At 38.7% G+C, this 16,700-nt stretch overlaps 1 protein-coding gene across 1 annotated transcript in view; it reads left to right on the top strand.

Annotated features, from left to right (window-relative positions):
* Positions 1 to 16,700, top strand: part of LOC128360906 (NACHT, LRR and PYD domains-containing protein 14-like) — a 423,000-nt gene that overhangs the window by 34,985 nt on the left and 371,315 nt on the right. Inside the window, exons 9-11 of the mRNA XM_053321460.1 lie at positions 117 to 290; positions 467 to 640; positions 8,618 to 8,791. Coding sequence (XP_053177435.1) covers positions 117 to 290; positions 467 to 640; positions 8,618 to 8,791 — 522 coding nt within the window. The remainder of the gene's footprint in view (positions 1 to 116; positions 291 to 466; positions 641 to 8,617; positions 8,792 to 16,700) is intronic.

Here is a 16,700-nt window from a genome sequence, read left to right as displayed (position 1 = left end):
CACACACACACACACACACACACACACACACACACAGGGAGAGAAACATATAAAACTTGAATTTATCTATTTGGACTATACATCATTTTTATCTACATAATTTATTCTTTATTCAGGTTGCAGGACTGCAGTTTGTCAGAGATCAGCTGTGCTTCTGTGGTCTCAGCTCTGAAGTCAAACCCCTCCCATCTGAGAAAGCTGGGACTGAGTGAAAACAAACTGCAGGATTCAGGGATGAAACTACTGTGTGACTTTATTGAGAGTCCAGATTGCAGACTGGAGGATCTGAGGTAAGACAACATTTTTACTTCTGGTTTTCATGACTTGTGTTTGTTTACTGATATTGACCCTTCAGAACACACACACACACACACACACACACACACACACACACACACACTTTTAAAACCTGAACACATCTGGACTGTAAATTTATTTTTATATCCATCATTTATTCTTTATTCAGATTGAATGAATGCAGTTTGTCAGAGATCAGCTGTGCTCCTCTGGTCTCAGCTCTGAAGTCCAATCCCTCCCATCTGAGACAGCTGAATCTGGGAGGAAACAAGCTGCAGGATTCAGGGATGAAACTACTGTGTGACTTTCTTGAGAGTTCAGACTGCAGACTGGAGGATCTGAGGTAAGACAACATTTTTACTTCTGTGCTGACATGAATAAGATGTGACAGTTGTGATGACACTAAACTGCAGACATAAAGCTGATATTAGGCTGATCCACACTGAGTATATTAATGGTAAAGTCTATTTTCTTCATCAGTGGTTTAGTCCATCAGCTGTGTCAGATTAATGTTGAGCTGCACATTTAAAACCTTTATATAACAAGAAGAATTCAATACTGGATAATTCACTCTGAACCTCTTCATCTCTTTTCCTTTGATATTTGAAAGTTTTAACCTGCTTCCTGTTGGGTTCAGGTGTTTGGAGTTTCCATCTTCTAAACTTGAGGGCTGGACAAAAAAATACTTAATCTGATTAATCGTGGTTCTTATTTGAATGATAAATAATCCATAGTTGAAATCCAGAGATGGATCTTTGCATTTACACCTTTACTCAGTAAATGTGAACATGTGCACTGTGTTGTGTGTCTGCAGTGGTTACTTGTTGTAAATGGTTCAGTTAGAGCAGCATGATGAGTAAAATGTCTGCTGGGTGGAAATCGAGTTATTACAACATGCACTTAAATGTTATTTTAAGTTAAAAAGCAACATAGATGCTAGCTGCTATATTAGCTGCCTAGAGCCGTGGTCTCCAACCTGCTCCTGGAGAGCTACTGCCCTGCATGTTTTACATATCTCCCCACTCTAACACATCTGATTCTAAGTATTAGCTCATTATCAAGCAGCTGAAGCTCATCAAAGGGCTTGATAATGAGTTAATTATTAGAATCAGGTGTGTTAGAGTGCAGAGATACCTAAAACATTAAGGGCAGTAGCTCTCCAGGAGCAGGTTGGAGACCACCGGCCTAGAGTCACAACAGTCCCAGAAACCGAGCCATGAAAAGTGTCAGTCGGTGGACTCGCTGCAGTTTACGGGACTGTGATGACTCAGGATGGTCAGCTGACTCTGGCTGTCTTGTAGGGATCTAAGCATCACATCTACAAGAGGAACAGACTGAAACAAGACTCCACACACTGATCTGAGCTCTCTGATTGTGTTTGTTAACAAGATATTATCTGTGACTCTGAGATGTGAAACTGTGGAAGTGGACTGAACAGTGATCAGATTCTACTGTATTCAGTGTGTCTCTAGCTGCCGGGGAGCTAACAGCAGCCAGCAGCTGTCTGCAGTATCAGACTGATGTCAACACTAATACAAACAGTGCACATTAACTAATGAGCAGACTTTCACTTTCTGCTGTCTGTGCTCAAAGTGATAAAGTTTAAACAGCAGCTACTGACAGTCCATGTGCTGCTTTACAGGATCGCTCTTATGTTTATTAAATATACATAATGATGAAGCCCTTGGAAGTGATGCAGGTCTTTCATTATTATTGGTCAACTGTAGGGCTGCACAATTAATCACATTTTAATTTTGGCTTCGATTAAATTAATGTGATCGAGCGATATTGATGCTTCCTCTGTCCGTAGAGCGCCCCGAATCAAAGCATTTATTCCACTGTGAAGCAAATCAAGCGCTCCTTAAACCACTGTCTGATCTGAGCCTGTGTGAGCCAATCAGAGCTGCTCCCTGCCTGAAGTTTCTTGGATGCAGTCTGAAAGAGTAACGCATGAAAAAAACATCAGCAGAGGGTGAGGAGTCTTTCCCTCGAAGCGGATCATCATGCTTTGTCTGGAAATGACCCATACTGAAAAAGTCAACACATTTTCAGAAATGTATACAAATGAGTCAAGAGAGAAAAAACAACTTTCATAATTTAATAAATTTGCAGAAAGGTGTAAGATGTGTTTTCACTTTGTCAGTTTGGCTTATTGAGTGTAGACTGATGGAGAAAATATTTATTCAACATTAAATTGACACTATAACATTATACAGTATGTAATAATAGAGGAAGGGGTCTGAATACTTTATGAAGTGACTGTTCATAGCTAAATACCACTCGATGGACTCAGCAAACATTATGACGTCATAGCAGGAAACTGACAGGTGTATTAATGATTGAGTCTTCCACTTAGAGAGGTCTGCTATTGGTTCTGGTTTCACTCTGAGAGCAACATTAACAGGTTATATCTAGAAATGTTTTAGTGCTTTAGTAATTTAACTACTGGTTGAACAGTGATGACACCCACAAAACACAGGAAATACATTTTACCAGTTAATAAATGTTTGAAACAAACCATCAAAAAGACTAATGTCCATATTTCAGCTCTGAAACAAAGAAAGCAGAAGTGATTATCTAAGTTCAACTAGTTTATTACTGAGGAACATATAAATACTGTTTCACTAAATATCTTTTCTACATTGTTTCTTCTAATAACTAAACTAACTGTCTGCTGACCAATAAAAGACTTCCAGATGTCTTAGAAGTGGATCAGGATCAGAGTTGATTTATTGTACAGATGGAAATAAAGAAGATCTCTCATTAAGACTTTTTAAACTGAAGCAACTAAAGCAGCATAAAGCTGCTGCTGTGTTTTAAACAGCAGCAGGTGTTTCACATTCAGAGGTTTGAGGCTGAGCTGCAGGTTGAGTGGAGGTGTGTGAGGAAGTTTATTAGTGCTGTTGAACGTAACCGCTGTGAAACAATCAGAAAATAACGTTTTATTGATCTGATTCACCGGCTTTCTTACTGTCAGCGCTCCCTCTCTTCATTCACTCTCTAGCTCGCTCGACCACAGCTAACACAACAGCGTCCTGTAGCCGCTTTCTGATGAAGCAACTCCCCCCAGTGTTTCCCATTAATTATACAGACTGTGGCGGCCCTCCATAGTCTAATTTGAGCTGCTCTGCCCTTTGTTTCACAGCTGAAATATGGACATTAGTCTTTTTTTGATGGTTTGTTTCAAACATTTATTAACTGGTAAAATGTATTTCCTGTGTTTTGTGGGTGTGACTTTTTACTGTGTCATCAATGTTCAATCAGTAGTTTAATAATTAAAGCACTAAATAGTTTAGAACACAATTAATTTGTTTAAATAGATGTAAGCTCTTCATGTTGCTCTCAGAGTGAACCAGAATGATGCATTTAACTTAAAAATGTATCCCGGACCCCCCTAGAGCAGAGGTGTCAAACTCATTTTCATTCAAGGGCCACATAATTTGATCTGATGTGTGACCTTTTACTTTAGAACACTATGTAATTTAAATAGAAAGCAATGAAGGAAGGAAGGACAGAAGGAAGGGAGGAAGGACATAAGGAAGAAAGGAAGGGAGGAAGGACAGATGGAAGAAAGAAAGGAAGGAACAAAGAAAAGATAAGGAAGGAAGGAAGGAACAAAGAAAAGATAAGGAAGGAAAGAAGGAAAGACAGGCAAAAGGAAGGAGGAAAGAAAGGTAGGAAGGACAGAAGGAAGAAAGGAAGGATGGAAGGACAGATGGAAGGTATGAAAAGAACACAGGAAGGAAAGTGGGCCGTATTGGACCCCTGGGTGGGCCGGTTCTGGCCCGCGGGCCGCATGTTTGACACCCCTGCCCTAGAGGGTCGACTGAGGTCTCACCACCATAGTCTCTCATGGTTCAGGGTCCTTTTCTACAGTGAGGAGGAATAAAGTAGTAATATTCCTGCATTGAACAGACTGAGAGCAGAGGAGAGCGACGGGACGAGAAGTGACAGCAAACAGCAGCAGAGGCTAACGTTAGCTGCTCCTCTCTGTCTCAGCGAGGCGGAGCTGAGCCTCCGTACAGCAGAGACAGAGACGCTGGGAAATGATCATTCACGAGCAAGGAACACATCACCAACGAGCTACGTTTTAACGGATTTATTGACAGAATTTGAATGAATTGTGTATTCTTGATGCGGAACGATTCTTGATACGGTGATTCTTGATGCGGTGTGGGGAGGTCGGACGAAGGATCCGCCGCTGCGCCCGGGCAGTGACGAACCCCCAGGAACCTATAAGAGAGGAGAGAAGAACAGAAGAGAGGGCGGGGGGGAGGGAAACTCGAAAGCGAGAGTGAACGAGGGGGAAGCTGTTAGGTCTGTTTATATAGGAGCCGGAAGGGGTGTAATTGGTGTGTGTTCCCGCTCCTGAAACTGCGCTTATCAAGCTTCGACAACTTCAGTCATTTAACTATATAATCCTCACAAAAGAAGATAACTAGTCCTATATGGCTCAGCCCTAAAACAACGTAACGCTTTGGAGAGTGTGCAGAGTAGACGTGATATTAATTTTTAATGTACCGCCATACCGGTGTATTTCATTACGACACTGTTTCAGACGGGACCCTTTTCAGTGTTGCGCTTCCTGCCGAGTGAGTTAAGATCTACAGTCTATGGTTAAGATGAGATAGTTCACGCACCACATCCTGGTTTTTAATAATTAGTCAGTAAACTCAGCATCGTCTGACGCAGGCTAGAAAATGTGCACTTTTATTTACAGTTAAAAACATTTCGCTGTGTTTCAGCTTCTGTCAAACTAACGGAGCTGCGGTGGCTTCCTGTCTAAGCTTTCAAAATAAAACAAACAAAGTTGTGGCTGTAAAATACGAGAGAAAACGGGAATGTTGACAGCTCTGATATTACTACTAATGTGGAATTCTACAATATTCACTCATCATGACAGTGAAATAGTCCATCCTAAGTCAGTCAGTCTGACTGACTTAGGATGAGCCCAGAACACAGGAATGCATGAAAGAGTCAATATTTAACAGGGGGGTTAATAAGCGTTGTTATAATGGGTTTCAATGGGGACATGTTTGTCTCTAAGGATCTCAGAGGGAATAATAGTGCATCAAAATCAGTGTTGTTGTTAATCATTGACATTTCCCAGACTGTGATAATCTCCCCCAAAATAATTCACTTTGCATTTATTATATAGAAATTAGGGCTGCCAGCGTTAGCGCGTTAATCGCGATTACATTAATGCAATCCATAACGCGTTAATATTTTTTAATCGCATTTCAATTTTGCAAGCCTTTTTGTCCCTTCTACTCTCCCGTAGACGGCTCCTCTAGCTGTAGCGCTATGCTTTGAAGTGGCCTCCTGCAGTAAACCTACCGCGCTGATGGAAAGTAAGAGAGCTACTGGACTTTTGAACGGCTTGTTTAACTTTAAAACACTTCCAGACGCTTCAGTTGACAAGTCAAAAGTAAAATGCAACCTGTGTCAAACGGAGTTTAACTACCACCGGAGTACGTGGTAGGTGCAGCCAAGTGTTTTGGAGTGTGCAGCAGAGCCGTGATCGATTCCCAGTTAAGACACTCTGGTAAGAAATGCTTTACATTATGGGCTTAAAACTGCCTTGAAATGTAAAATAAGAGGATTTAAACCCTTCAACAGGCAGGGATGGAAAATGAGATGTAAGTAAAATATTTCCACTCATATTTTTAATATATTGTAACGTCCCTCAATAAACACCGAGACGTTAGCCGGTTTAGCTGGCTCTTTATTCCTTTTTATTACACAGGCTACTGTGGGCCGTAGCTAACACCAAAACAACCAAACCTAATGTAGTAGCTCCTTAGCCACACACGTGCTGCCGTCTTCTTCTCAGAGGCTAACAACAACAACACACCTGCACGCTGCAAGTCTCACTCTCAAGATGCGTTCACAGACACTCGGGGAAAAACAGCACTTTAACTGAACAGAACAGAAACTGGCTTAAACTCTCAAATTTTATAACACAACACTGTTTAAGGGTTAAACATGCAATTAAAAATGTGATTAATCGCGATTAACTATGGGAATTCTGCAATTAATCGCGATTTTAAAAATTAATCGTTTGACAGCCCTAATAGAAATTAATTCATTTTCTCTCTTTTTTTCTTTACATTAAAAAATCAGGCATATGTAAACAAACTGGCATTTAAAGGGTTAAAATCCTGAACATTATTATTATTGTTATCAGGACTGATGTTTGTTTTAAAAAATAATTAATTAAAAGTAGACAATAATACTAATTTATATATTTTTAATTAATGGTAGTCCTTTTACAGACATTTGTGTCCCTCAACAAGCATTTTCTGCCCGTTCCACTGCTTCCACTCTACAATAAACCCCCCAAACATGTTCCTCTTAGCCCTGCTCTTTACATCCCTCCATCATGTCCTTCCTTTCTACTGTCACTAACTGCCGCTCTGACTTTTATAGTGTATATGTGTGAAATAACTCTGCATGTATGTATTATAATAGCTCTTATAATACATACATGCACTGTAGTGTTAAAAAACTCAAATATATAAATAAATAAATCACTGCACATTAATGTTACATATTTTATTTTTTAGTTAATCTGCCTGATAATGTTTTAAACAAGAATCAACTTTGGATTTTGAAAATTAAAAATGCTAAAATAAAATAAAATAACAATGTTGTATAAAGACTAAAGACACTATTTGTTTGCTCTCCTTGTTTGTTCAGTATTTCTCTTTAAAAGCAAGTCAGCACAAAAAAGTTGGCTCAACTTAAATCTATACATTCACTCAGTATGTATCCTCTGATATTTTAACAACACAATATAACATGTTGTCTCAACTAATTCAGTTACAAAAAGTTGGCTCAACAATATAAAGTTAAGTCAACATTAATCAAGTTGAGGTTTAATGTTTGCTCATAATGTACTCAGAGGCATTTACTAAAGGTCAGCCAATCAAATGTGACTCCGTAGCTAACAGAGCATTATGGAGAGAGATTAGAAGAGATGTGTTTTAATATCAGTGGCAAAAACTTTGTTTCCATGTCCAGAACAATGTGGCTGAGCTCTGATTCATTTCAAACCATCTTTATAATCTTTAATGAATATTATTTATTACATTACAAGAAAAAAGTAAACATCAAATATTGACAGTCCATGTGTTGCTTTATGGGATAGCATTTATATTCTGAAATGATGAAGCCCTTGCAAATGATGTATTTCATTATTATTGGTCAACTGTTTTGCACATGTAGTTCTAAAAATATAGATGTGTCATATTTTAGTCTGTTTGCACTTTTTAACTTGTTTGGCTGCACAACATGAGTTAGTATAGATGGAGTCAGTGGTGGAGCTGCAGAGTTTAAGAGGTGAAGTCACTACATCTTTATTGAAGTAGCAGCATGTTATCATTAATATTAATGAGAGCTCTTTTTCACTGTTTGTATTTGACAGTTTTTAACCTGCATCCTGTTGGGTTCAGCTGTTTGGAGTTTCCATTTTCTAAACTTCTACATTTAAACCTTCTTCAGCTCTGAACAGATTATGAAACACTGAATGATTTCAAGCTTGAACTTTGTCTTCTAAAGTAACATCATTTATTATTTATTCAGAGTGTGGCAGTGCAATCTATCAGAGATCAGCTGTGCTTCTCTGGCCTCAGCTGTGAAGAACAACCCCTCCCATCTGAGAGTGATGAGTCTGGGTCAAAACAAGCTGCAGGATTCAGGAGTGAAGCTTCTGTGTGACTTTGTGAAGAGTCCAGACTGCAGACTGGAGGAACTGTGGTCAGTTCACTGACAGTCTGTTACTATTGTTGATCTTAATGTTTAACAGCTGAACTTAATTTTTGTACATTTATAATTTACATCCATGATGTCTTTGAAAACTGTAGAAGATATTCACTGTAAGTTGTTAAAGTAAATTAATGTTAACATCTGTGTACAGAAGATCAACTAATGTTTTAAGATGGGGCTGTCAAAAAACACATTTTCTTAATTGCTGAATTTCAATAGTTATTTGTGATTAATCACATTTTTTATCACGTTTAAACTTCTCTTATTTTGCATTTCACAACAGTTTTTAAAACCATATTAACAATGTAAAGTAATTCTTACCAGTATATCTTGATTGAGATTAATTAATACATTTTGCTCAATCCTTAATCGCATCGAGATTAACACGTTAACTTTGACAGGCTTTGTTAAATTTGCATGAATTGTGCAGTAATAAGTAATGTGCTTTAATGAATTGTGTTTGTGTTTTTTTGGGGGGGGTTTTACGTATATTGCTCCTCCAGAATACACACACATTTTCTTAATTTTTAAAAATCATTTATTCTTTATTCAGGTTGCAGAACTGCAGTTTGTCAAAGATCAGCTGTGCTTCTCTGGTCTCAGCTCTGAAGGACAACCCCTCCCATCTGAGAGAGCTGCAGTTGGGTAAAAACAACCTGAAGGATTCAGACATGAAGCAGCTGTCTGATCTTCAGAAGAGTCCAGACTGCAGACTGGAGACTCTGAGGTCAGTAGAGAGTTGGAGTCACTCTGTGCTGGTTTCAGCAGTTTAGTATTAAACACAGTCAGTATAAAAGCAAAGATCCAGTATTTCCTGGTGAACCTCCAACCTTCTCAGTGCTGCTCAGTGAAGCTGTGAGAGGAGAATGGTGACAGGCTTCAGGATTGGACAGAAAGACAGAGAGAGAACAGTCAGCCAATCGGATGAGCCAGAAGCTTGTTGTGATCATGTGTTTGAGTTGATGTGAAGACGACTGTTGTTGTGTTGATGTCTGCAGGAAGGCTGCTGCTCTTTATACTGGATGTGCTGCATCACTGACTGACAGCTGATGAAGTGAGTCTCACTAAACACTCATTTATCACCTCTGTTGTTTCTTCTTCTCTCATCAGCTGGAAGGATTGATGATCTCTGTCAGAGTGAGTGAACATCCAGGAGTGTTGAGAGAGGATCAGCTGGATCCTGATGATCCATCTGGACCGGAGTCTGGATCTGGATTTTGTCGTCTTCACTTAAGTCTCTGAACATGAGCTGTTTGATGCAGAAAAGATCAAGTATAACAGGTTATAAGTCAGACTGTGAGCCTGGGCTCATATTTATCAAGCGTCTCAGAATCACACTGAGAGTTAACGAGGGCTAAAACTAATGAATGAAGCAGAAGAGAATTGACTGTGACTTTCAGCAGGAGAAGGATTACTGCTGGGAGAGAGTGAGACGTCGCTGTTTTACCACAGTCAGAGCAGCAAAGTAGAAATAATGATGACGTGTTGTAGTTTTCTCACAGTCTCAGCTGGAAACATTAAACAGTGGTAATTTGGTATATTATGTGTAGACAGGTAACCAGACAGGTAACTTACCAAGGTTATGGAACAAAACTATGATGCCAAAATTCAATGTAAGATATTTACAAACTGTAAAGAAAGTGTGAAAAAGCTCTGCTATACATGTTTCTGTGATTACATAATTTACTATTTTTTACTATATTATATTTTATGTTTGTTGTTATTTTTATATTGTATATTTGTAATCATTTGTCAATTTTAGTAATTTTCTACTACTACTACTTTGGTAATATAGATTTCTGATCTATTTGAATTTGAGAAGTAATTGTCGTTTATATGTTATTCAAGATAAAATGTAATTTGACTGAATTTAAACCTGCTTGTTAATTGTTAGTTTGCCAAAGGTCCATCAATGATCTGTAATCTGGGTTTGTTTGGTTTGCAGTATGTTTAGTTACAGTTCACATAGCAGCAACATTTAGTGTTAAATTAAAACAGACAAGTATTTAGTTTAGTTGTTTATTGGTTTATTTCTGTGTTCAGTAATAAATCATTTTATTTCTGTGCTACTTACCAACTACTTCCTGTATTTATACACTGGTTGACATCAAGTATGGGAGGATTTATTTTATTTAGTTAAATGTTTGGTTTAGTTTCTATATGATTTTCTGTGTGATTACATCATTTAATATTTTTTACTATATTATATTTAATATGTTTGTTGATATTTTATTTCTTTCTGTGCTACTTACCAACTACTTCCTGTATTTATACACTGGTTGACATCAAGTATGGGAGGATTTATTTTATTTTACTTAGTTAAATGTTTGGTTTGGTTTCTATATGATTTATACTTGTTGTGGCTTGTGATAAGGATTATATTTATATGTATGTTTGTTGTAAATAATGTTGATTAATGCTGATTCATTCACTCAAGTAGTGCACAAATCAAGTAGTTTTAATCAACTTGAGTATTTCCACTTTATATTTTCTGTATAATATTGAAATATGATGTTGCAGCCATTATACATTTATGGATTATTTTTAATGTTGTGTAACAGTCTGTTTTAACTCTGGTTGGTGTATGGAGGAGCTCACCAGGACAGGCTCATTATTCATTCATTATTATAAGGATTTATGTTCTTATTTTAGGTGACATAGCTCAATAATATGTTGGATGAACTCATGTTGACCTGAGTATTTTTAATTAATCGCTGCCATCTAGCGGTCACTGTAAGGAACTGCACTGATTACATTTATCAAGTTAATTCAATGCAGGCCGGTTTGATAGCATACTACCACTTCTGCTTATTTTAAGCACAGTGACATAAATTAGGAAGTAACAGAAACTGTTTTTCCCTTTATTGACAAAACATTTTCAATTTCTTCTCACACAAAATTATGAAAAATGAAAAATATTAATTTGAGGTTTAACAGAAGAAAAGTTTCTCATTATAATGACTTGCATCATTTTTTTTCATTTCTTCCATAATCACTGATAAGTTTTAAAGTGTTTGAAAGCAACAGGATGAGATAAAAGGATTTCAGTTTGTTTGTTTATTGTTGTGTTTTTCTTTTAATTAATGCATTTTTGTATCAGGGTCAGTGAAGTGTTTTGTGTTCATGTGGTTTAGTTAAAATGTGAAAATAAACGCATGAACTTTATGTTTTTATGGACCCAGCATCACATTTCTGCTTTTAATCTATTTTGAGAGAATATATTAGAGGATCATCGTTTGGCTCGGTTCAAGCTGGTGTGAAAAAGTATGAGTAAGTTTACAGTGAACATATAAATCCTGTTTTGGTTTAGGCTACTAATAAGAACAATAAGTATTTGTATAGCAGTTGTCATACAAGAAATGCTTCAAAGTGCTTTACAACAAAATACATTATATCAAACACAAAGTGCTTCACATTAAAATGACCTAAAAGGAGCATAAAACAATGTTTTAAAAAAAAAACATAAAAAGAAATATTGTATATTAAAATATATATATATTGTAATATTGAAATATTATCAGGGCTCTCAAGTTTCATGAATAGTTTGCAGTGATGTTACATCTGTTAGGACCGGAGCGACTCCAAACTCTGACTTTTGGCCCCAGCGGCCCCTCGGCCCCTCGGCCCCGACCAGTTCTCAATTATTTTTGCTACTTAAAACTATTTCAATTTTACACTCTGTTCATAACTGACCAGCACAAATAAACATGAAAATAATGGGTTAATCCAATAAAAGACTAATTCAGCTTAATAAAATGAATAGTTTTATGATATTGATCCCAAATGGATCAATAAGAAAAAAGATATTTGGCCCCAAATGAGCCTTTTAACCTTCACACACTGTTCATATTCAGACCATTCACAGTATCCCTGCAGAATTAGTCTCTAACAGATTTCTGCACAACAAACCATTCATGAATACTTCATCATCAGTCACATATAAACAGCAAGATGAATCATAATGAAGCTTTCAGAGAGCAGACAGTTTATTCCTCCGTTTTTACACTTTGTGTTTATGGAGAAAAAACATGAATTGTATTAAATGTGAAGAATATAACACTATTTATTTATTTTTATGTTTTGAATAAATATGGGTCAAACATTTATCAGCTGCTCACAGATGTTTTAAAGAGGTTGAAATATTTTACTAAGTTCAAAGTAAAAAAGTATTTAAGGTGTTTTTACAGCTTTAAAATATAAAAATGGGTCAAATTTGATCCTGAACAGCATGTAAGGGTTAAACAGCCGTGCTCAACGTGTGCGTGCGTGCGGGTGCGTGTGTGTGTGTTCGTGTGCGTGTTGGACTGTGCGCGCGCATTTCCGTGTATAGATGGTGTGTGTTGTAAGTGTGTGTGTCAGATATTGATGCCTTGATGACAGAGGTTTCTTTTCTTCCTTCCTTCCTTCCTTCCTTCTTTCTTTCCTTCCTTCCTTCCTTCTCTTCCTTTTCTTCCTTCCTTCCTTCCTTTTCTTCCTTCCTTCCTCCTTCCTTCCTTCTTTCCTTCCTTCCTTCCTTCCTTCCCGACCCTCCTTTTGTAAATATGTTCCTTCTTTCCTTCCTTCCTTCCTTCCTTCCTTTTCTTTCCTTCCTTCCTTCTTTCCTCCCTCCCTTCTCTTCCTTCCTTCTCTTCCTTTCTTCCTTCATTATACATTAAACACAGGTGTGGGCTGTTTGGGCAGGTAGAGGCTACACAGACCCGCGTGCGTATGAGAACGTGCTCGCAGCGGGAGAAAAAAAACAACTTATCTTCATAATCTACCCAGCAACAAGAAATACTATTTTCTGATTGGCTGGTAGGTCGCTAACTCGGGACAGCTGTGAACTCAGCAGAGAAATGTAAGAAATTTACAAACTGTAAAGAAAAGTGTGAAAAACCTGGTTGACATCAAGTATGAGAGGATTTATTTTATTTTATTTAGTTAAATGTTTGGTTTAGTTTCTATATGATTTATACTTGTTGTGGTTTGTGATAAGGATTATATTTATATGTATGATGTGTTTATTGTAAATAATGTTGACTGATTCATTCACTCAAGTAGTGAACAAATCAAATACTTTTAATCAACTTGAGTATTTCCACTTTATACTTTCTGTATAATATTGAAATATGATGTTGCAGCCATTATACATTTATGGATTATTTTTAATGTTGTGTAACAGTCTGTTTTAACTCTGGTTGGTGTATGGAGGAGCTCACCAGGACAGGCTCATTATTCATTCATTATTATAAGGATTTATGTTCTTATTTTAGGTGACATAGCTCAATAATATGTTGGATAAACTCATGTTGACCTGAGTATTTTTAATGAATCGCTGCCATCTAGTGGTCACTGTGAGGAACTGATTACATTTATCAAGTGCAAGGAGTTAGATCAGAGGTGTCAAACTCATTTTAGTTCAAGGGCCACATACAGCCCAATTTGATACTAAAATAGGTCATTATTTTGAGATACTAAGTCACTATTATGAGATAAGTCCCCTGTAACCCCTGGTTACCAAAACAGTTTAGACAAACAGAGCAGAACCCAGAGTGATAAAACATATAGAGCTGTAACCTGGAGCAGTCACACTACTGCTGCTCTTTCTGCGGAGCTCAAACCCCGGTGAGTTTTTCATTCAAACTAATGTGTATAAATATGACATTATTCACTGACAACGTCATTTAGTTTAGAGAAAAGGAAAAAGAAAAGAAAAACGGTAGCTCTAGCCGCGCTAGCGTTAGCAACGGTTAGCCACCGCTAATGTTGACAACCGTTGGTGCTAATGGTGCTAACGTTAGCGGCCATTAGCACCCGCTAGCATTGATAGCCGTTGGAGCTAATAAAACAAATGTTAGCTGATTATTACCTATTACCTGATTATTCTGAGTTGCGTGTGTGTGTGAGTGTGTGTGAGAGAGAGAGAGAGAGAGAGAGAATTATAACTTGTAAAAATAGAAGAAGAGTGAATTTGAAAGAAAAGAAAAAGGTATTTGATCTGTGTAGAGATTTTTTTTTTTTTGCTTTGTGGTTACAAGGCCAGCTCCTCCTCCTCTTCATCATCCCTTCATCCTCTTCATCATCATCATCATCTGCATCGAAATCACCAGAGACCTTCATTCTTCAGGTCGGCTGGTTCCTCCAGTGAACATTACAGTAGGGCTGAAACACACACACACACACACACACCTGCAGCCCATCTCTCACACAAACACACACACATACACACACACACCTGCAGCCCATCTCTCACACAAACACACACACACTTATTCTGAGTCACTTTAATTAAAGTAATGAATAATAATATATTTAAATGAAACTTGTATGTATTGATGTGTGTTTCTATAAGTTTGGACATTTTTAAGAGGAAACTCAAAACTCACCTGTTCAGCCGGCTTTTGATTAAACATGAAAAATGTTTTTAACCCTTTAATTTTATTCTATTGTGCTTTCTTTCCTTCCTTCCTCCCTTCTTTTCTTCCTTCCTTCCTTCCTTCCTTCCTTCCTCCCTTCTTTCTTTCTTTCCTTCCCTCCTTCCTTTTCTTCCTTCCTTCCTTCCTTTTCTCCCTTCCTCCCTTCTTTCTTTCCTTCCTTCCTTCCTTCCTTTTCTTTCTTCCTTCCTCCCTTCTTTCTTCCTTTTCTTCCCTTCCTTCCTTCCTTCCATCATCTCTTCCTTCTTTCCTTCCTTCCTTCCTTCCTTCCTTCCTTCCATCATCCCTTCCTTCCTTCCTTCCTTCCATCATCTCTTCCTTCCTTCCTTCCTTCCTTCCTTCCTTCCTTCCATCATCTCTTCCTTCCTTCCTTCCTTCCTTCCTTCCTTCCTTCCTTCCATCATCTCTTCCTTCTCTTCCTTCCTTCCTTTTCTTCCTTCCTTCCTTTTCTACTTTCTTTCCTTCCTTCCTTCCTTCTTTCCTCCTTACCTTCCTCCCTCCCTCCTTCTTTCCTTCCTGCCTCCCTCCTTCTTTCCTTCCTTCCTTTCCTTCCTTCCTCCTTAATTTCCTTCCTTCCTTCCTTTCCTGCCTCCCTCCTTCTTTCCTTCCTTCCTTCCTTCCTTCCTTCCTCCCTTCCTCTTTTCCTGTCCACCTTCCTTCTTTCCTCTGTCCTTCCTTCTTCCTCCCTCCCTTCCTTCCTTGACTGGAGGACAAGGTGGTTTAGGTTGAAAGCAACGTTCACAGTTGGAGACAGGAAGCAGACGGAGGTCTCCAGTGTCAAAGTCAGACACTTCATTCAGCTTATGAGGTGTTACTTTAACTTAATGCTGCCAGTGTAGAAACACAACCATACACATTTTAATACTGTAGTGTCTAATATCACCTTCCTTCCTTTCCTTCCTTCCTCCCTTCCTCTTTTCCTATCCTCCATCCCTCCTACCTTCCTTCCTTTCCTTCCTTCCTCCCTCCCTTCCTTCCTTGACTGGAGGACACCAGGAGGGTTAAGGTGGTTTAGGTTGAAAGCAACGTTCACAGTTGGAGACAGGAAGCAGACGGAGGTCTCCAGTGTCAAAGTCAGACACTTCATTCAGCTTATGAGGTCTTACTTTAACTTAATGCTGCCAGTGTAGAAACACAACCATACACATTTTAATACTGTAGTGTCTAATATCACATGTTTTACTGCTAGATCACATATTTGGTTGGGGGAAAAACAACATGTAGCTTTTCTGCATATCACCATATTTCACATTCAGATTCACTTTAACCCTTGTGTCGTCCTCCCGGCTCTTATTCTTCTTCCCTCCTTCTTTCATTCCCTCCCTCTTTCCGCCCTCCTTTCCTTCCTCCCTCCCTTCTTTCCTTCCTTCCCTCCTTTCCTCCCTTCCTTCTTTCCTTCTTTCCTCCCTCCCTTCTTTCCTTCCTTCCCTCCTTTCCTTCCTTATTCCTTCCTCCCTTCCTCCTTTCCTTCCTTATTCCTTCCTCCTTTCCTTCTTTCCTCCCTCCCTCCGTCTCTTTCTTTTCTCTGTCCTTCTTTCATACCTTGCTTCCTTCCTTCGTTCCTTTGCTCCCTTCTTCCTTCCTTCCTTCCTTCCTTCCTTCCTCCCTCCCTTCTTTCCTTCCTTCCCTCCTTTCCTTCCTTATTAGTTCCTCCCTTCCTTCTTTCCTTCTTTCCTACCTCCCTCCGTCTCTCTTCCTTTCCTTTGTCCTTCTTTCATACCTTGCTTCCTTCCTTCGTTCCTTTCCTCCCTTCTTCCTTCCCTCCTTCCTTACTCCCTCCTTTCCTTCCTCCGTCCTTTCCTTCCTTCCTCCCTCCCTCCCTTCTTTCCTTCCTTCCCTCCTCCCTTCCTCTTTTCCTTTCCTCCCTCCCTCCTTCCTTCCTCCCTTCCTCTTTTCCTTTCCTCCCTACCTTCCTTCCTTCCTTCCTTTCCTCCTTTCCTTCCTTCCTCCCTAATTTCCTTCCTTCCTTTCCTCCCTCCCTCCCTCCTTCCTTCTTTCCTCTGTCCTTCCTTCCTTCCTCTTTTCCTTTCCTCCCTCCCTCCCTCCTACCTTCCTTCCTTCCTTCTTTCCTCTATCCCTCCTACCTTCCTCCCTCCCTTCCTTCCTTGACTGGAGGACAACAGGAGGGTTAAGGTGGTTTAGGTTGAAAGCAACGTTCACAGTTGGAGACAGGAAGCAGACGGAGGTCTCCAGTGTCAAAGTCAGACACTTCATTCAGCTTAT

The sequence above is a fragment of the Scomber japonicus genome, chromosome 6, assembly GCF_027409825.1.
Source record: "Scomber japonicus isolate fScoJap1 chromosome 6, fScoJap1.pri, whole genome shotgun sequence".
Lineage (NCBI taxonomy): Eukaryota > Metazoa > Chordata > Actinopteri > Scombriformes > Scombridae > Scomber > Scomber japonicus.
Note: the sequence above shows the minus strand (reverse complement) of the source record. Positions and strands in the feature narration are given on the sequence as shown.